This window comes from Bos indicus, chromosome 2 (assembly GCF_029378745.1).
Source record: "Bos indicus isolate NIAB-ARS_2022 breed Sahiwal x Tharparkar chromosome 2, NIAB-ARS_B.indTharparkar_mat_pri_1.0, whole genome shotgun sequence".
Lineage (NCBI taxonomy): Eukaryota > Metazoa > Chordata > Mammalia > Artiodactyla > Bovidae > Bos > Bos indicus.
The window spans coordinates 34,174,407-34,195,173 of record NC_091761.1 but is presented as its reverse complement, the minus strand read 5'-3'; the positions used below and the strand labels follow the sequence as shown (position 1 = coordinate 34,195,173).

At 36.8% G+C, this 20,767-nt stretch overlaps 1 protein-coding gene across 2 annotated transcripts in view; it reads right to left on the bottom strand.

The window, feature by feature from the left end:
• Positions 1-20,341, bottom strand: part of FAP (fibroblast activation protein alpha) — a 77,664-nt gene extending 57,323 nt beyond the window's left edge. Inside the window, exons 1-5 of one of the 2 annotated variants that reach the window (XM_070804191.1) lie at positions 20,183-20,341; positions 19,767-19,851; positions 2,408-2,506; positions 1,145-1,239; positions 164-238 (exon numbers count right to left, since the gene is read on the bottom strand). In XM_070804191.1, coding sequence (XP_070660292.1) covers positions 164-238; positions 1,145-1,239; positions 2,408-2,506; positions 19,767-19,851; positions 20,183-20,188 — 360 coding nt within the window. In that variant the 5' untranslated portion in view covers positions 20,189-20,341. The remainder of the gene's footprint in view (positions 1-163; positions 239-1,144; positions 1,240-2,407; positions 2,507-19,766; positions 19,852-20,182) is intronic. The other variant, XM_019971845.2, reaches the window with a different exon arrangement.
• Between the last annotated feature and the right edge of the window lie 426 nt (positions 20,342-20,767).

Below are 20,767 nucleotides of genomic sequence, written 5' to 3'. Positions count from 1 at the left end.
CTGAATTACTTGTATGTTACTGTTATGCTTTGGGGATTCAACTAGAATTGCATTAATTTCTCAAATATTTAGAGATAAAGAGACTTTTGTTTCCTCTTTTATAGACCAGTCTGTGGGTTAATAGGAGATGTAATCAGACAAATCCAAATTAAATTGCCAATACCTTTGAATAATCACTTTCTAGGTATGCAAATTGCCGATCAGGTGATAAACCATAATTTGAAGCATTCACACTTTTCTGAAATTATGAAGAAATTGATTAGAATACAGAAAAAATAACAGAGCCATATACATTTATAGTTCTAAGAGAATATTATATCATTAATATAGTGCCACATATACATTAAAAGTAATTTTTTAGAAGTTTAGGTAATACCTACCATATACAAAGAAATTTACTACACTTTAAGGGATGACGGTGTGATAAATAAGATACACTTTGTGATTTTAAGAGGCTTATAATATTAAACTTGTAAATAAATAACATTATAATTTAGACAGTTTTATAAGAGAGAGGTAAATACAACACTGCAAAAATTTTGAGGAAGAAGTGATTAAATGCAAATGAGAGGATCATTAGTTGCCCAGAGAAGGAGAAATATCAGCCAAGCTTGACTAAAAGATTACTAGGCTATTGAGGGTAGAGAAAGCAGGAGGTCCGAGGGTCTAGGACAGAGCAGTGTGTGCGTATGTACCATAGGACTAGTCACTGAGCTCTTACTCAGCACTGTTCTAAGCACTTTCAAATGTTCCTTTATTTAATTCTTATACTAACCCAAAGTGGTATTATTATTCCTAAGAATCTGAGGCACAGTGAGGATGGTAGAATGTGGAACCCCAAGGCCCCATAACTAGTAAATGAGAGCGAGGATCTGAACTCAATTTGCCTGGCCAGAAGAACTGAGTTTGTACCTCTTATCTCACGGGATACCAGTTCTACAGAGGAAGAAAAATGCTAGTAATTGAGGAGGCAAGGATAGTAACCTAGTGTGACTAGAAGAGAGAATTGGAGGATAACTATGGTGGGAGACAGCTGAGAAGGCAAGTTGGGTCCAGATCAAGTGCTCCGAGTTTGAACTCTGTTCCTTGGTCAGTGAAGAGCTGGCAGAGGTTTTTGAGGAGGAAGATGATGGTGGATACATACCATGGTGGTATTACTCAAAATGGTATATGATTCTCCTGTTTCAATATTATAAAATACTACATTATTATCTGTAGATTGATGAAGATATTCTTGTCCTTTAAACAAGAAGGAAAACAAAACTTGAAATGATCTCCCGTAGCAAGAAATATATTTATAACAAAGAAACACCTCTCTTATTTTATAGACAGACTATTTTTTTTCCTCTCTGTCCACTACACATTGCTTTGTCAAATTTAAAATAAGTTGAAAAAAAAAAAACCAGTACGTTGATGGTGGAAGACAGGAAAGGATGCTTTCCTCTACTTTATACAAAAATACTGTATTTACCAGTAGAAGCCTTATTTTACCAGTTCAGGATGATTAGGAATAAACTTGGATTTTCTCTGCATTAATTAGTTCAGTCGCTCAGTTGTGTCCGACTCTTTGGGACTCCATGAACTGTAGTACACCAGGCCTCTCTGTCCATCACCAGCTCCAGAAGTTCACCCAAACCCATGTCCGTCGAGTTGGTGATGCCATCGAGCCATCTCATCCTCTGTCGTCCCCTTCTCCTCCTGCCCCCAATCCCTCCCAGCATCAGAGTCTTTTTCAATTATTCATTATAAGGAGAATAAACTAGTTAAAATGGCATGTTTCTTTCGCAAATATATATATATATATATATATACACATTCCATTTAGGCTGTTTTTGACTTAGTTTAAAACCTATTTATATGCATGTTATTTTCTAAAGAGAAAAAAATATTCAATTTTTAGTGGCATTTTGGATATAAATTATAATGTACACAATTAGTTTCTCTTACCATTTGTTTGATTAGATTCATTTAACAACACACTATTTTGAAAAACTATATGCAAATATCAATTTTATGGCCCTTAAAGGATTTGTCTTCAGGGTAGGATCTGTTCATTTCTTAGATTATCTAGATTAACAATGGAATTTCTCTTTGTAAAATTCTCATGACCTCTTTTAAATAGGTGCTTATTTCCCATTCTGAAAAGCTATAGCCTATGCTCAGCTTATTCTAACAATGCATTCTCAGATTTTACTGTTCTGCTAAAACTACAACTGGCATCATTATTATTGAGCAAATCCTGTCTAAGTAGTTCTGTCAAAAATGCTTTGGTGGCCACTTGACTTATCTAAATAATTGCTCTTTTAATCCATTTCAACTAAGGTGGCTTATGTTACAATAGAGATGTGCTGGCACTAAAAACACTAAAATCACACATTTAAAAAAATGTAAAAAATAATTCACTTACCTGAAATCCAATTTGGAAAAAATGTTTTATAAGAAAATGTCCCATTTAAAATATCCTTCAGTGTGAGTGCTCGTGTTGTACTCTCTTCAGAGTTGTGAACTTTGGGGAAGGAGGAAACATATCATTACTTAAAAGAAGATTAATAACTCAGATATCTCTCAGATATCATATAAAGAAAAGATCTGCCATTGCTAAATCCTTGTTTTTTGTGTGTTTGATCAGATGCTCCGTCACGTCCTACTCTTTGTGACCCTATGGACTGTAGCCCACTAAGGCTGCTCTGTCCGTGGGATTCTCCTGACAAGAATACTGTAGTAGGTTGCCATTTCTTCCTTCAAGGGATCTTCCTGACCCAGGGATTGAACCCACATCTCATGTCTCCTGTACTGGCAGGCAGATTCTTTACCACCAGCACCATTAACTTTTGTCCTAATGACTACCAGTGTTATTTCCTTTTTTATAGAGAGAATAATGAGGCTTAGAGAAGTAGTTTGATTGCCCGAAAGGAACATGTTGTGGGAAAAACTTGAGAAGTGTGAAGGAGACCACGCTGAACATCAGAGACATTATTCTTCAGGCAGTGAAGAACTTTCAGAGATTTTTTTTTTATTTTTTTTTATTTTTAAACTTTACAATATTGTATTGGTTCTGCCATATATAGAAATGAATCCGCCACGGGCATACATGTGTTTCCCATCCTGAACCCTCCTCCCTCCTCATTCCCCACACCATCCCTCTGGGTCGTCCCAGTGCACCAGCCCCAAGCATCCAGTATCGTGCATCGAACCTGGACTGGCGACTCGTTTTTTATATTATATTATACATATTTAAATGCCATTCTCCCAAATCATCTCACCCTCTCCCTCTCCCACAGAGTCCAAAAGATTGTTCTATACATCAGTGTCTCTTTTGCTGTCTCTTACACAGGGTTATTGTTACCATCTTTCTAAATTCCATATACATGCGTTAGTATACTGTATTGGTGTTTTTCTTTCTGGCTTACTTCACTCTGTATAATAGGCTCCAGTTTCATCCACCTCATTAGAACTGATTCAAATGTATTCTTTTTAATGGCTGAGTAATACTCCATTGTGTATATGTACCATCGCTTTCTTATCCATTCATCTGCTGATGGACATCTAGGTTGCTTCCATGTCCTGGCTATTATAAACAGTGCTGCGATGAACACTGGGGTACACAAGAAGTGTCTCTTTTCCTTCTGGTTTCCTCAGTGTGTATGCCCAGCAGTGGGATTGCTGGATCATAAGGCAGTTCTATTTCCAGTTTTTTAAGGAATCTCCACACTGTTCTCCATAGTGGCTGTATTAGTTTGCATTCCCACCAACAGTGTAAGAGGGTTCCCTTTTCTCCACATCCTCTCCAGCATTTATTACTTGTAGACTTTTGGATCGCAGCCATTCTGACTGGCGTGAAATGGTACCTCATAGTGGTTTTGATTTGCATTTCTCTGATAATGAGTGATGTTGAGCATCTTTTCATGTGTTTGTTAGCCATCTGTATGTCTTCTTTGGAGAAATGTCTATTTAGTTCTTTGGCCCATTTTTTGATTGGGTCATTTATTTTTCTGGAATTGAGCTGTAGGAGTTGCTTGTATATTTTTGAGATTAGTTGTTTGTCAGTTGCTTCATTTGCTATTATTTTCTCCCATTCTGAAGGCTGTCTTTTCACCTTGCTTATAGTTTCCTTTGTTATGCAGAAGCTTTTAAGTTTAATATGGTCCCATTTGTTTATTTTTGCTTTTATTTCCAATATTCTGGGAGGTGGGTCATAGAGGTTTTTAAGAAGGAAGATGAGATGAGGCTCCAACAACTCTAGGTCTTACAAAACTGAGATTGCAGACCACGCATGCTTAGTTGCTTCAGTCGTGTCTGACTCTGGAGACGCCATGAACTGTAGCCCACCAGGCTTCTCTGTCATGGGGTTCTCAAAGCAAGAATACTGGGTAGGGTTGCATTTCCTCCTCCAGGGGATCTTTCCAACCCAGGGATCGGCTCCACATCTCCTGCAGCTCCTGCATTGCAGGTGGTTTTTCTACCACTGAGCCACAGGGGAAGCCCATGCACATTTGACTAAAAACTCAGTCTTTTAAGCAGTTCTTTGTAGTTCCTCACACATGCTTGACTTAGATTTCTATTGACTTATAAATGATGTATTTTAGCATCCCAATTGGTCAGGTGACATCAGCCAGAATCCCTACCTTCAGACATCTCAAGAGAGACATTAATGAATGCAGATAATTTCTTATCCTGGCTAGGGATTTTTATAAAGACAAAGTGGACCAGAAGAAAAGAAAACCACATCATCTATACAATTGACCTTGGAAATTCCAAGAGTAGAGGTTTTCCATATAAAAACTAATCTAAAGTAGTTCGCAAACCACAAGCAAAACTCAGGTGTATTTGAACCCTCCAAGACAATTATATGTTTCAAATGTGATTTCCATTCTCAGACCAAATTCATTGTAGAGCCTGGCAACGGTCTGCTACACCAGAAACTATGGTGACCAACTTCCAATCCTTCTTCACATCCATATTCCTGTCCTCCATTTCTCCTATCTTACCCCTTCTCCAGACCATCACTTATAGAACCAAAACGTAGGAAAGTGTCCTATGCCCTGGATAGGATATACAAATCTGGTATTTGCTCATGTAAAAATAAAACTGTCAAAGATGAGCTTTAACTTTATCTTCCTGCTAAACTCTTCCACAACGTTTTCAAGACTCTCAAGATAAAGAACAAAACCATTAGTCTGGACAATAGGCACTGGCTGATCTGGGATGATCTATCTCTCCAGCCCTTTCTTGCCCTTCTCTCACTACTTCTAGATTCCAAACATGCTGGACTTTCTGTTCCTCAAATATTTACTTCTTTCTCTAGAGCCATTGCACCTCGTTTCACCTTCTCCCTTCTCCTTATAACTTACTTTCAGCCCTTTGTGCTTAATAAGAGCCACGTCCTCTAGCAAGCCCTTCCTGACCCCCTGGTTTAGGTCTGGTTCCCTTGTTATACAGTACCATAGGTCAGGTTCCCCTTTCAAAGGATACTTGTCTTGGTTTGTTATCTTGTATGCATTTGAGTGATTATTTTATTCACATTTCATTACCTCCCACTGTATTCTCAAGAGAGTCATGTAAGGCCAGGGACCATGTCTAGTTTTGATCACCACCATATCCCCAGGGTCTAGAACATAATAGGCATTTAATAAATACTTGTTGAATGAATGAATACATGAAATGAAGGATTGATGGGTGGATGGATGAGATCTGTGCCCTCTTCTTTACAGAATGTTTCTACTACCAATTTCCTATACTGGGTAAGACAATCTCTGGCATCAGAGCTTGCTCACCTATAATGTAAAGGACCAGACTAGAAAATGTTGATAATACTTTCCAGGTCTACCACTTTAAATTTTGGGATTTGAGAAAAAATATGCTCTATTAACTATACAATCACATAAGTAAACTGCCATATGATAAGGTCCAAGGGACCAACTGGATAATAGCATTTTTGGAGGTTTTAACTGATTCACACTGAAGTAAGTATGCTCCAACTTTTTATTAGGACCATGAGTTATCTTAATTTACTAAACATTATCCTGGTAGCTAGAAGAACATGAGTGACTAATGAACCCTTTTGCAACCAGACACTAAATAACTTAATGAATGAAATTAGATTATTCTAATAATCACATTTGTACAGGTACTTTGTATCCTAAATAAAGTTCTACATGCTATACAATTATTTGTAATGAAAGTGCTTCTAATTAATTAAATGATCTTGTACAAAATTCATACCACTGATTTGGTAATTCCCATTCAATGAATAAAATACCATTTTACTACAATAGCATTAGTATAATTGCTAAGTATTTTAATTTGATTTTATTTAACTTTCAAGAGTAAATTGCAATCTGTTTCTAAATAATCAAGGGAAAATTCTAGTACTATTTAAAGTGGAAATTATTTTCTTTTGAGATATATTTAATTTGTGTCTTTACAATACTGAACTTACAGATGAAAAAAATTTACCTTAGTGAATCCCTGTACTATGAATACTAAGAAAACTTAGGTAACTGCTTTTTAAAAACTTTTTTAGTTATTAATTCAATAAATTAATATAATCTTGGTGACATCTTTTTTGTCTAGCATGAATAATGCTTTGATTATGGCTAATGACTTATATAATAGATTTTCCTGTTTAAGTATCCTTGAATATAATTTTCCTTACTTGCAATTATGTTTAATTGAGAAGTTCTTAGCTATAATTAGTCTTCATTTTTATAGAAGGTTAAATTAAATGAGCTAATTCAAGTGAAACATTTAACTATGCTTGGCAGTCAACAAATGTTAGCTTTTGTTATTGTTATAGCTCATCATATTCTTGAAATAAATATTTTTGATCTGTATTTTACAAACTAATTTGGTCACTGAGATTTAAAAAAAATATCTACTAAAATCACAGCAAGGAGGGCATGACAATTCACTCCAGTATTCTTGCCTGGAGAATCCCCATGGACAGAGGAGCCCAGTGGGCTACATACAGTCCATGGGGTTGCAAAGAATTGAATGCAACTGAGTAAGCACAAACACACAAAATCACAATGTAGTGTTGCGGTCCTTTAATGGACCGGAACCTGGTGGTCTGGAGTCGCTGATAAGAAAGCAAAAGAGAGAAAGAGGCTAATATTCCCTGGATTACGCAGAGAACCAATAAAGCCCTAGGACAGGGCTTGTACCACTCATGGAGGCACAGGGCATCCTCTCGAAGAGGTCTTGAAAGCCCAGGCAGGAAAGTGAGCTCAGCAGGTTTCTGCACTCCAGAGAATTAGCCAGAGGGAGAGAGAGAAAGAACGACATGGGGTCTCTAGTGGAACAAGGGTATTTTATTAGCAGAAATGCAGGTTATATATCTTTAGTAAAGTAATTAGTCATTACAAAGGATGAAAATGGATAGTCTAATACACACAAGGTTGCTGACACTGAAAAGTCATTGAAGGGAGCCACTGAGAGGAATCCAGGCAGGTACCATTTCCCATGATCTCAGTCCTGAGAACTGCATCCAGCTCTACTTGTTCCTGGAATAGGAACTGATAAGGAACAGAGAATCCTTGAGAAATGGCACACAAAGGAAAAAAAGTGCAACATATTGGATTCTTTAAAGTTGAACATCCCCTGACAATATAGGAAATGTAGTTTCAGATTAAGCTATTAGTATATAAAGGTTAATTTTTATTCTAATGTAATGGAATTCATCAGTTATACTTGGAACATCTTGGTTATCCTAGGGCTCCATAACTGAAATAGTCCAATCATGATCATAAGTACAGTTAGTACTGATATCACACATATGGATAAATAAAATTTATTAAAAAATAAGAATTTCAAATTATTTTAAAATTCCTACTCATTTTCCTTTAACATTAACAATCATGCTGATTCTTATCAGATTTCTCAAGAAAATATCAAGGATTAGTTATTTACTCTTTGTAACCTCTAATTTAGATTATCCAGGAAAGTTATGTGAGAGTAAGGGTATATGTCATATTACTTCTCAGCCAGTCATTTATTTTAAATGGGTGCATAGTAGCTATGCAACTGTGGTGTTGGAGAAGACTCTTCAGAGTCCCAAGGAGATCCAATCAGTCATTCCTAAAGGAAATCAGTCCTGAATATTCACTGGAAGGACTGATGCTGAAGCTGAAACTCCAATACTTTGGCCACCTGATGTGAAGAACTGACTCATTGGAAAAGAACCTGATGCTGGGAAAGATTGAAGGTGGGAGGAGAAGGGGATGACAGAGGATGAGATGGTTGGATGGCATCACTGACTTGATGGACATGAGTTTGAATAAGCTCCGGGAGTTGGTGATGGATAGGGAAGCCTGGCATGCTGCAGTCCATGGGGTCACAAAGAGTCAGACACAACTGAGCGACTGAACTGAACTGATAGTAGCTATAAATGCTAATGATCTAGAGAACTTAACATATGTCACATTGACTCAATATCTGTGGAACAATTTAAATATGCATTAATTATACTGCTAATTATCATAATGATAATAAGCCTCACCAGCACTCAGGAAGAGATAAGGTGTTATACTGAACACATCAAGAGGAGCCAGCTGTATTTATCTGGAAATAGGGTTTGTGGAAATAGGGGAAATAGAGCTTTGGGATAGGTGATTACTCCTAACCTTGCATGGGGTGTAGCCAGGGGTCAAAAGGTGTCAGCCTGTCCTGAAGTCGGGCTGATTCTACTGAATCAGATGGGGGAAAATTTACATTAGGCATTCTTTTCTTTCTGCTTAAAATGACCACACGTTCATAATAGAATAATGTACCTGCTCTAAGATGATGGATTAGATCACATATTAAGAGTAATAAAACATGTACTTAGAATTTCCAATCTAATCTCTGGTTCTTTGTACCAGCTAGGACCGTGTTTGGCATATAGTGAAAGAATAATAAATATTTGTCGAATGAAAAAATAAATCAACTGTACAGATTTTATTTTAGGTGTGTGTGTTTTTTTTTTAACTAATCCTCCCCCAAAGATACACCTGCCCTTACTTTTTACCATCCTGTCCATGTTGTAAATTTCATATATAAACTCTTCTACCTGGACATCATTTTAAAATATATCAAAATTTTGTCCTTGGAGTTAGCTGGAGCACTTGTTTGAAAAACAGATTCCTAGTTCTTATCTCAAATCTACTGATTCAGAATTAGGGATAAGGCCCTGATTTTCATTTTTGTTCAAGTCCCACTGGTGAGTCTTCTTCAAAGAATCCAAATTTAGTGATTTCACTGAATCTACTTGGTTCAGTGTTCTCCTGTACCTATCAGTTGAATTTCTCACAGCCTATGAACTCCTGGTAGGTGGATGGGTCTGGCCTGCATAGCAATTTACATCTCATGGACAGACTCCCCACAGCTAATGTTGATCATGGCTTTCAAGGAATGTTCAAAGTCTCTTGTAATGTTTATGTCTCTATTCAGTCCTCTTGCTCATCGCCAGATGGATTCTTCTTTAGGTACGTTCTCTCTGCTGACTTCTATTTGTGTTTGTATGTGTAAATCAGTATAAAATGCATCACTATGGCATCAATCACACCAAACAAGTTCTAGTCACCTAAAAAATTGAATGCGTGGATTTTCATTACTTTTTCTAAATAATGTTTTAATATTGAATTATAATCTCCTGATTATTTTGAAAGTTTAGTTTTGCCATCTGAAATTTTTAAACTCAAAGTAGTTGAGCAGAAGTATAAATGAATTCTGAGAGCGTATCATTCTTCCACTGGTAACTGACACTCGCTTAACACTTAATTCCTGATAGTGCCCTTAGAGTCAATTTGGCTCATCTTTACAATTACTCATACACTGCTTAAACACTCTAATTAACAATAATTATTTGCATTTTCAACTTAGTGAAACAAAGATGGCAATTATTTCAATTACTAATCCAAAAAATTACAATTCACAGAAATAATTCACAAGTAATGATTCACTATTCTCCTAATTCTTTCTTAAAATTTTGTATTTATTCTTTATTAGGATTCTGTTTTTGTCATTTAATTTTCTAGTCTTGAAAAACTGACAATAACTGTCAGAGCAGAGACATCAGATGTCAGTTCTAATATTCATCATAAACTAAATGAGAAAACATGGTTTATTATAGTGGGCTCATAAATGGCTGGTAGGTCTTTTTGTTCTCACTTTCATACTGATTTTGAAACTGATGCTTATGAGGCCATCTCAGCGGAGTGACATGGACTTCCAAGCACACCGCATCTGTGTCTCTGCTTGCTCTACAATGATACTGTCCTCAATAGGCAGTATGTCCAGCCATCGCATCAAGTCATGTTTATTTCTGGCGTGAGCACCACAGGAGTAAATGCTGGAAATAAAAGGGTGGGGAACAAACTATTTCAAACTAATATTACATTTGGGCAAAGGCTGACAATTTTGAAGAAATGGGACTGTGGTAGCTTTAGACCAGTAACAAAAAGTGTTATACTAAGTTCTATGTACGGGGCACTCTACATGTATAGTCCTATGAAACGCTCACAGCAACTCTCTGATACATAAGTACTATTATCAACACCATTTTGAAGATTAGGAAATGGAAACTAGAGAGTTAAAATAACTTGCTAATATATAACAGAGCTGGGGTTTAAATCCAGCTCCATCTGATTTTAGAGACTGGGCGCTTTACCACTACCTTTTGGTTTAAAGTGAATGCACACTGTAATAAAACACCAACAAAACAAAACAAACACAAAAATCCAACAGCACACAAGGGGAGGTAGGATAATTATACCTCAAAATGAACATTAAGAGAAAATGAGACAATTTGATCTTCGTCAAATATTAGCAAAGAGATTGCTATAAAGCTTTTAACGTCTCACTGAAAAATATAGTAGCTCTTGGTTTTGAAAGAATATTGCAAGGTTCTTTCTGTAGATAACACTAAACAATATAAGTTATTCAAAGGAATTGTCAGGTTTTTAAAAGTTCATTTTGTGTATTATGTTATTTTTGTGCTATGTTAAATGGGGCTTTCCCCCCACCCCCCCGATCTCTAGAGCAGTAAGGGGCTTCCCAAGTGGCTTAGTGGTAAAGAATCCACCTCCCGATGCAGGAGATATAACAGATGCGGGTCCAATCCCTGGGTCAGGAACATCCCCTGGAGAAGGGCATGGCAACCCACTCTAATATCCTTGCGTAGAGAATCCCATGGTCAGAGGAACCTGGCAGGCCACAGTCCATGGGGTCACAGAGTTGGACACAACTGAAGTGACTGAGAATATATGCATGCACCATGTTCTTATGCTTTATGTTGACCATACCCTGTGATCTTTACGACTTTGCGTGCATGCTAAGTCACCTCAGTCGTGGGAGACTCTGCAATGCTATGGACTGTAGCTCACCAGGCTCTTCTCTATGTGGGATTCTCAGGGCATAAGTACTGAAGTGGGTTGCCATGCCATCCTAAAGGGGATCTTCCCAACCCAGGAATTGAACCTTCATCTCTTAAGTCTCCTCCATTGGCAGGTGAGTTCTTTATCACTAGCGCCATATGGTGTTAAATGACAAATGTTTTGGTGACCCTGAAGATGAAAGTAAACCCGGTCTATATTTGAAGGACCACTCGGTCTCCTTTGCCATCTCATCTTCCTCTAATCTCTGTTTTAAATTGTGATGTAACTTTTATTGAATTTACTTGGATTTCTTCTTTGAATCCTAGATGATATTTCCACTTGCGTATTTCACAAGCACTTCAAAATCAGTATGTCTAAAGCTCAGAAAAACAGGAATTCCATCCTGCTGCTCCAGATTTCTCCAAGTCAATGGCACTATCATCCACTTCGTTGTTCAATTCAAATACCCGTGATTTATCTTTGCCTTCCCTCTTTGCTTACCGCCTTTGTGTAGCACCCAGGTCTGACAATTCTATGTCCAAAATCTCTCTCTACCCTCTCTATTTCTACTACAACCTCCAAGGCCAAGCTATGTCTCACTAGGTAGGCTGTAATGGATATCTGTTTGCTACACCTGCAATTTCATTTCTAGTATTTCACTGCGGGTTTTTTTTGTTTTTTGTTTTTTTTTGGCCACATCTCTTGGCACCCAAGATCTTAATTCCCTTGGATCAAACCTGGGCCCCTTGCAGTGAAAGCCCACATTCTTAACCACTGGATCACCAGGGAAATCCCTTCATTGTGAATTTGAATTACATTTTTCTAATGACTAATGATGTTGAGTCTCTTCATAAGTTATTGCTTACTTTCCAGTAGTTATGTATGGACATGAGAGTAGGACCATAAGGGAGGTTGAGCACTGAAGAATTGATGACTTTGAACTGTGATGCTAGAGAAGACTCTTGAGAGTCCCTTGGACAGCAAGGAGATCAAACCAGTCGTAAAGGAAATTAATGGGAAGGACTGATGCTGAAGCTGAAGCTCCAATACTTTGGCCACCTGATGGGAAGAGCCAACTCATTGGAAAAGACCCTGATGCTGGAAAATAAAGACGGCAGGGGAAGAAGAGGGTGACAGGGAATGAGATATTTGGATGGCTCACTGACTCAATGAACATGAGTTTGAACAAACTCTAGGAGATAGGGAAGCCTGGCATGTTGAGTCCATAGGGTCACAAAGAGACACGGCTTAGTGACTCAGCAACAAGCACAATATCTTCTTTAGGGGATATGTCTGTCCTTTGGCTTCCCAGAAGCTGTGGGCTTCTCTAATGACTCAGTGAGAAAAGAATCTACCTGTAGTGCAGGCAGATTCAGTCTTCCATTTCAAGATAGCTATTCTTGACCCTTTGTATTTCCATGTGAATTTTGGAATCACCTTATAAATTTCTGCAGAAAGTATGGTCTGGGATTTGGATAGGGGTCATATTTAGTTTGCAGACATATTTAGAGAATATTGCCTTCTTTAAAATGCTGTTTTGTGATCTATAAATATAGGATTTATTTTCATTTATTTATATCTTTTTGTATTATTTATTGCTAATGTATAGGAAAACGATTTATATATATTAATCTTGTGTTTTGCAAATTTACTCAACTTGCTTGTTAGTTCCATTATTTTTTAGTGAATTCCTTAGGATTTTCCATAAACAAGATCATGTCATCTGTAAATATAGTTTTGCTTCTTCCTTCCCAATCTGGATACTTTTTCTTTCTTTCTTTATCTAATTGCCCTGGATACAACTGCCAAAAAGTGAAAGAGAAAATCTCTCAGTCATGTCCAACTCTTTGCGACCCCATGGACTATACAGCCCATGGAATTCTCCAAGCCAAAGTACTGGAATGGGTAGCCTTTTCCTTCTCCAGGGGATCTTCCCAACCCAGGGATCAAAACCAGGTCTCCCACATCGCAAGTGGATTCTTTACCAGCTGAGCCACAAGGGAAGCCCATACAACTGTCAATAAGACATTTAATAGAAATAAGAACTAACATGCTATCTTATTCTTGATCTTAGGGAAAGAGCACTGACTTTCACCAGTGTGATATTAACCCTGATTTTGTGTGTGTGTGTGTGGATGCCCTTTATCAGATAGAGGAAATTCCTCCTATTTCCAGTCTGCTGAGTGTTTTTATAATGAAAGGGGGCTGTATTTTGTTAAATCCTTTTTCTGTATCTATTGAAATCACCATATTTTTTTTTGGTCTCTTTTTCTATTAATATAACTCATTATAGTAATTGATTTTTGGATGTTAAACCTTATATTCTTGGGATAAATCTCACTTGATCTTGGTGAATAATCCTTTTTATACATTACTGGATTTGGCTTGCTAGTAGATGATGAGGGTCTTTCCATTTATATTCATAATAGATATTGGTCTGTAACTACTATTGGTCTGTAACTTCTTTACTTGTAATGTAAAGAAGTATGGTTTTGGTATCACAGCATCTGGCCTTAAAGATGAATTGATAAGTGTTCTATTTTATAGTTTGAAAGAGTTTGTGAAGGGTTGGTAATAATTCTTAAAATGTTCTCTAGAGTTTACCAGTGAAGTCAACTGGGCTTGGGGTTTTCTTTGTGGGAAGTTTTAAAATCATTAAAACAATTTTCTCAGTTGTTATAGTTCTATTCAGGTTTTCTGTTTACTCTTGAGTGAATTGTGGTAGTTTTTATCTTTACAGGAATTTGTTCTTTTCATCTAAGTTGTCTGATTTTTTTTTGATATACAGTCTTTCTAACCTGTTCCTTTAAGGAGTACTATCTCATCAGTTTTTCTACCAAGTATAAAAACCATAATCTGTTGGAGAAAATTTTAATTTAGATATGAAGCAACTCTATTTGTTTATTATTCACAGGGATAAAGGTTAATAAGGATTGTAAGCTATTCCATTTTTACTACATAATTTTTGTTAATTCACAAGGATACTGAAATAAAAAGTAAGTTCTTTGCTTTACATAAAATAAGCAATAAGTAAATAAAAGACTCATTAATATTGATTATCCCATGGAAATATTATTTTAATTTACCCTAGCATGTTCCTAGATTTTAAGGCTCAGTTTGACTGTCTCTTGTTGTTAAAAAAACCTTTGGCCTTGATTTCATATTCCAAATTAGAGCTTTAGAACCTGTTTTTTTCAAGGTGTATGCATGACTGTAAATTCTTGTGTAGTTGTAACACAATTCACTTTGGAAATCAGAGACAGGTAAACTCCTCTGCAATATGGGAATCATCCAAAAACTTGGATTGTTTTCAAATTATTTAGAATTTGACAAAACTCAAAAAGAATTTGCCAAGATTCATCCTCTGTGACTTTAAAATCCAAGAGCAAAGTAGAGAAATATAATCTGCAAGGCTGATATTTACACTCAACTAAAAACTCTTTTAGGTCCATGAACTTTCTGAATCTTTTATTCAGCCCTTTAGACTTCCCCATATTTCCTCCAAAAGAACAGTGAATATTCTGTTTCACAGTTCTGAATGTTGATACTGGGAACATTTTAAGCCTTAAAAACAAATTCACATCTCCTTTGATGATAATTTGGTCTCACATATATCTTACTTTACAAAAAATTGTTGTTGAGATTACAGTACTAGTAATAGTTACAATAATAGTAACAATAACAATGGATTTCTGCTGAAAATATAGGCATTCTAAATGATACTTGTCTTTATAAAATATTGATCCATATTCTGTCTAAATCATCTGTGAATTCAGATTACCTTCTGAAATAATTATATAAGGTTATTACTTACCTAAGTAAGCAATCACTATAAATTTTATAAATGTGTATGTATACTCATAAGTCTATATGCACATTTTTTTTTTTCCTGTGTTCATTGGGTACATAATTTTGGCCGCACAGGTTGAACTTCCCAGGTACTTGCCTACGTCAGAGACTTTGTATCTGCATTTCCCTCTGCAGTGAGGATCTAGCCTCCAGTTTGCATCCTTCCTGTCCTTTAGGTCTTGGCTCAAATATCATCTCAGAGAAGCCTTCCCTAGCCACTTTTGTTATGAACTGAATTTTGTCCTCTCAAAATACATAAATTGAAGCTCCAATCCTCAATGGAACTGTATTTGGAAATAGGTGCTTTAACAAAGTAATTATGATTATACAAGAACACACAGCGGAGCCCTAATCTGATGAAGCTAGTGGTGTCCTTACTGAAAGAGGAAGAGATACCAGGAAAGCACATACACAGAGAAAAAGTCATGTGAGGACAAAGCTTAAGGCATCCATCTACAAGCCAAGGAGGGAAGCCCCCAGAAAAACTAAACCCAGTTACACCTTGATCTGAGACTTCCAGTCTCCAGAACTGTGAGAATAGAAATTTCTGTTATTCAAGCCACCCAGGCTTTATTTTGTTTTTTATTATTATCACCCAGGTGATATTTTGTTATGGCAACCCTGGATGTCTAACACAGCCCCACTCCAGTTGTCTTCTGTAGCACTTTTACAAATTTTAAATATTCTATTAATTCACTATTTACTTGTTTATTGTCAGACTGTCCTTTTGTAAGGTCAGAGAATTTTCATTCATGCCATATACCTGTGCCTGGTATCTGGAATGTACTCAATAAATAACTGTTGAACAAATAACCAAAGTATCCAAAAGCCACAGTGGACTAGGCATTGTGGATAATGGATAACTATGGGATGCTAATCTCTGTTTTTTTTTTTTTCTAATTCAGTAGATGGTTATTTTTAATCACAAGAGGAACACTATAACTTCTTCAGCTCACGAGTTAAAAATCCAAGTGTTTATAGGAGTCAAGTAGATGTTGTAAGTGAATATGTTACTTTATGCAAATAAAACTGAAAGTTTTTCTCCATTTTCTATTTTATATTGGGGTACATAGCAAACTGGAGAATGCATTGCCAACCTAAAGACAACACCTGCTTCTGAGTCAACTATCCCCATGGGCCCAATGTTGTCAGATCTAATATTTAAAAAGAAGTAAAAAAAAAATCTATATTTTTATGTGAAATCTTATGATTTAAAAAAATTGACAACTAATGCAAATTTGTATAAAATACTGCAGGCCAAAACCAACAATAAAAAAATAATAAAAGGAAAAGTATGCAGAAGTCGACAAGAGGCTTTCAAGGAGATCTGAAGCTACGCTAGCTAAAGGTGGAGCTCCTTTCAATGCAGGCACTGGAGGCCCTGCCCAGAAGAACCCGACTTCTCCACACTATATAATCTCTCTTTTCTTTCTCCCTCGCTCAGCCTTAGTCTCTACTCCCATCCACCTCAGCTTCCTTTTCCTTTCTTCTTCATTTCTTCTCTCCTGCTTTTGCCTTACAGCTGCCAATATCCTTGCCTTGCAACCAAAATTCCTGAAAAAATTTGTTTCTGATCCAAAAAGGTGGAGGATAGGAACATGGGTGCTACTCAGGGATAACTGCTCCCTACTCTCAGACTTAAGAAGAGCGTTGTTGAGAAAAAAAAAAAATACATCACACAGAGGGAGCTGTCATCTTTGTGAACTAGGATGGAGAACACAATAAGATGCTTGCTACCATTTATTAAGCTGCCACAAAATGTTAGCAATTTTAGAAAAAAAAATAGTTAATGTTTATTGAGTGTTTGCTCATGTAGTGAACTCTATACTCAATTGAAATCAAGAAAAGTGCAGATAGCTCCCCTAAGTCCTTTCACAAATGTTCAGGAATTCAGAAACTGTAAATCATGAAGCAAGGCCATATAGAATTTACTTGCAAAATTCTGGAGCCTCTGTTACTTTCCAATTCTAGCTTTTGCTTGTCTGGCTTTTATTTTGTCACTTCTGCATATCTCTTAAATAAAAAAGTCTTGTGTTTGTCTTCAGGGTTGGTGAAAATGAGGGAAAGATGAGAAGCTTACTTTCTACTCTTGGTGTGGTTGTATCTTCACATAGGAAGAGGAATGATGCTTGGGAAGAACCTCAAGAGAAAAAATAGACACAGGAGAAAAGAAAAGGAATTGGTTGGAGGGGAGTAAGCTGAGGCCAATGAGGACAGCTTGAGTCTAAGGTGTGGGAACTCACACGTGTTTCTCATTGGGTAAAAATAAAAAATGGGAAAATTAGGAAGTCCCCAAATAGTTATCTGTTATTTTTATGATTATTTGAGTGAGCTAGATGGATCTTTCTCATTTTATCACCCCATTACCCTATTTGTTCCTAAAATCCTGCCTAATTCCCCCAAAGCTCTTTTAATTCTCATACTGATGTTCCTGGGACCTACCCTCTCCTTGGAAAAAGCCCTTCCTCTGCTTATTTCACTTAGACCTAGTGATTTAAGTGGCCCAGGGGTCTAAGTGAATGCCTGATCCCACACTGGTGGTAATGACTGAGCATCCATACTGCGTTCTTAATCATGCTTTCAGACGAAAGTCTAAATGCAGTACCCTTATTTCCCCAACTAGCACAATGATGGGCAGAGGTGAAACTCAATTAACTGAGTGGGACTAACGAGTGGGACTTCATTTGTTTATATGTAACAATGATGAAGCTGAAGCTCCAACACTTTGGCCACCTGATGCAAAGAGCTGACTCACTGGAAAAGACCCTGATCCTGGGAAAGATTGAAGCAGGAGAAGGGGATGACATTGGATGATATAGTTGGATGGCATCACTGACTCAATGGACATGAGTTTGAGCAAGCTCCAGAAGATGGTGAAGGATAGGGAAACCTGGCGTGCTGCAATCCATGGGGTCACAAGGAGCCGGACATGACTGAGCCACTAAACAACAAACAAATGAACGAGTGTCTGGTAAGTGGGTCTTTAAGTTTCTCAAAATGTTCTCACTTTTATATACTATAACTGTCATATATTTCTTACTGGAAATAATGACTCAAATTCCAAAGTGCAAATGCAACTCACCCTTGCCTCTAGACATGGAGGCAGGTTCGCCATAAAATCCACATACTTTTCCTTGACTTTTTTTTAGGCCACACTGAGCAGCATGTGGGATCTTAGTCCCCCTAAAATCCACACACTTGTGTTTCCCGCACATTTGTTTCTGATGGAGCAAAATGTCCATTTCAAGTATTGGGGAGTTTCCTTTAAAAATTAGGTGTTATTTTTGCATGTATTAGCATTCAAGGAATCAATAGGATAGGACTTAATGCACTGCCTGACCACTGCTGCTTTGAGGAAAATATGGGCCCAAAATGAGGTGAGACACTGGTCTGAAAACAATTTTAACTTGACAAAGTACAAAAAATACAGACTCACACAATCTCTTTCAATCAACAGCCTCAGAATAATCTTGTGCTCGCAGAGAGGAATGAGTATTGAAGATCTACACTGAAGACATATTGCCTTTATCTTATTGGTTAACCTTCTCATTTTGCAATTCTGTGAAAATCTCATGAGCATTCTTAATTTTTCAAAGTATTTTCCTATATTTCATTTTTAAAGCAATAAATAATTCAGAACTCACACTTTCTTCAGCTAAAGGCTTGCCACTGTTCTTCCATTATTGTCAGTTAGCTTTTAACCAGAGGTATTTCCCACTTCAGCTATCATAAGTTATCACAAGCTATCATAAGCTTTTAATGTTGGTGCAAACATTTTTCCTTTCCCTAGACTCCAAAGCTAGACATGTTATTATTGTACATTTTTCCTGTTTTAGATCGTAAGCTTCTTTACATAGTTTCATAAAAACCTATGTCCTTGATATCACAGAAAGGTTTATAAACAAAGTCTTAATTTAAATCCAAACTAGTCCCAACATCAGTCTCCTGAATTTCAGCAAAGTGAGATCAATGTTATCTAAGCCTGTTTAAAAAGGGTCAATTTAAAAACTAAACATAATGCTTGCTTAATAATATTTAGTCTTCTAATTTTATTTTCTTGGCTTTTGCATCTAGAACAACAATTTCACTTTTTCTATGCAGCTATTCCTGAGATCTCTATTCTTGACTGCCTCCCTAAATTTTTGGAAAGACTCATAATAAAAATTTCCATAGATTCTGTTTTAACTTTTCCATTCTTACTCATCTTTACTTTCCATGAGGCAATCCAATAATGAAAAGCAATGTTAGTTAAAAATACTGTCTCTAAAGGCCTGTCAAAGCTTGGAATTTAGCATGTATTTTGGAGAGACGTCGGGGTGTTACAGAGAGTGCTCGGGTTTTTCTATTGCAGAAGTAATACTGGAAATCTCTTGCTACTTATGCCTTCAATTCCTCAGTGATTCTGGTTGCTCAACAACATACCTGGGAGCTTATATGTCTTCTTAGAAATAACAGAGTTACTTTGGAAAATAAGCACTTAGGAAATGTTCAATCTCTTGTCACCATGCACTACTGCTTTTTCCAAACTGTTCTAGGCAGACCGAGCAAAATAGAGAAAATTCTTACCTCTTGAAGGACGTAAGACAATACACATCACCAGTAAAGCAAGCACGGCAGAGGTGGCAACTCCAAATACAATTTTTAACCATGTCTACATAAAATAAAGAAAATTAGACATATGAATGGTTTCTGCTAAATAGTAGAAATGGCAAGATTTTGTTTACATTTAAATCCGCTTTCTCCCTCCCCATAAAGCTTTTGATTGTCTTCCACTGATCTGGCTATAATTGCTGGAATTCTTCCAGCCCTGCAAGGAGAAATGTTTCCACAGTATATTTAGAACAATTCCCCTATCCTAACTCACTCCAGGAAGTACATACTTATGTACAAATCCTCACTTTCTAAACAACAGAAAACTCTTGATTGTGCTCAACTCAGCCAGCCCCCATCATTTAGCAGTATCTGAGGCTACATATACTAACCTTCATTTTTCCAGATGTTTTTGAAAGTTAGCTAATTCTGACTTCAGAGCGTGGGTCAACAGATCTGTGAAAACCGTTGAAAGAAGCAGGTCTGTCTTCGTAGTTGGAAGTCGAAGCTGGGGCAAGTTTTTTTTTTTTCTTTCCACGGACTTTCGAAAACCGTGCCAAATTTCAAAAGATTTCTGTAAAATTAGAAACAGATTTTGGGGGCGTTCTTGGCCTTGAAATGAACTGTGAGTGGCTCAAGGGAGGTTTTATAGCCTTCTTATCCTTGTAAATTCTACACCAACATCTGCTTACGTTGACATACAGAGGTTTTTTTAAAACATTTTTTTAACAAGTTTAGGTTTATGTTTCATTTTCTTCTAGAAATCACTTATGAATCATATTGGAAAGTCATGGGGTTTTGGATAACCTTTCTATTTGCAACCAAAAGAAGAATTTAAAATATAACTTTAAGGTGTGTATAATATACATATATCTAACTTTTAGCAGAGGAAGAAGATTAAAGCCACATAAGATTTTGTAAGACAGACTCCATGTTACTGCAATTTTTCTTTCTCTGGGAGATTATGAGGTACTGCA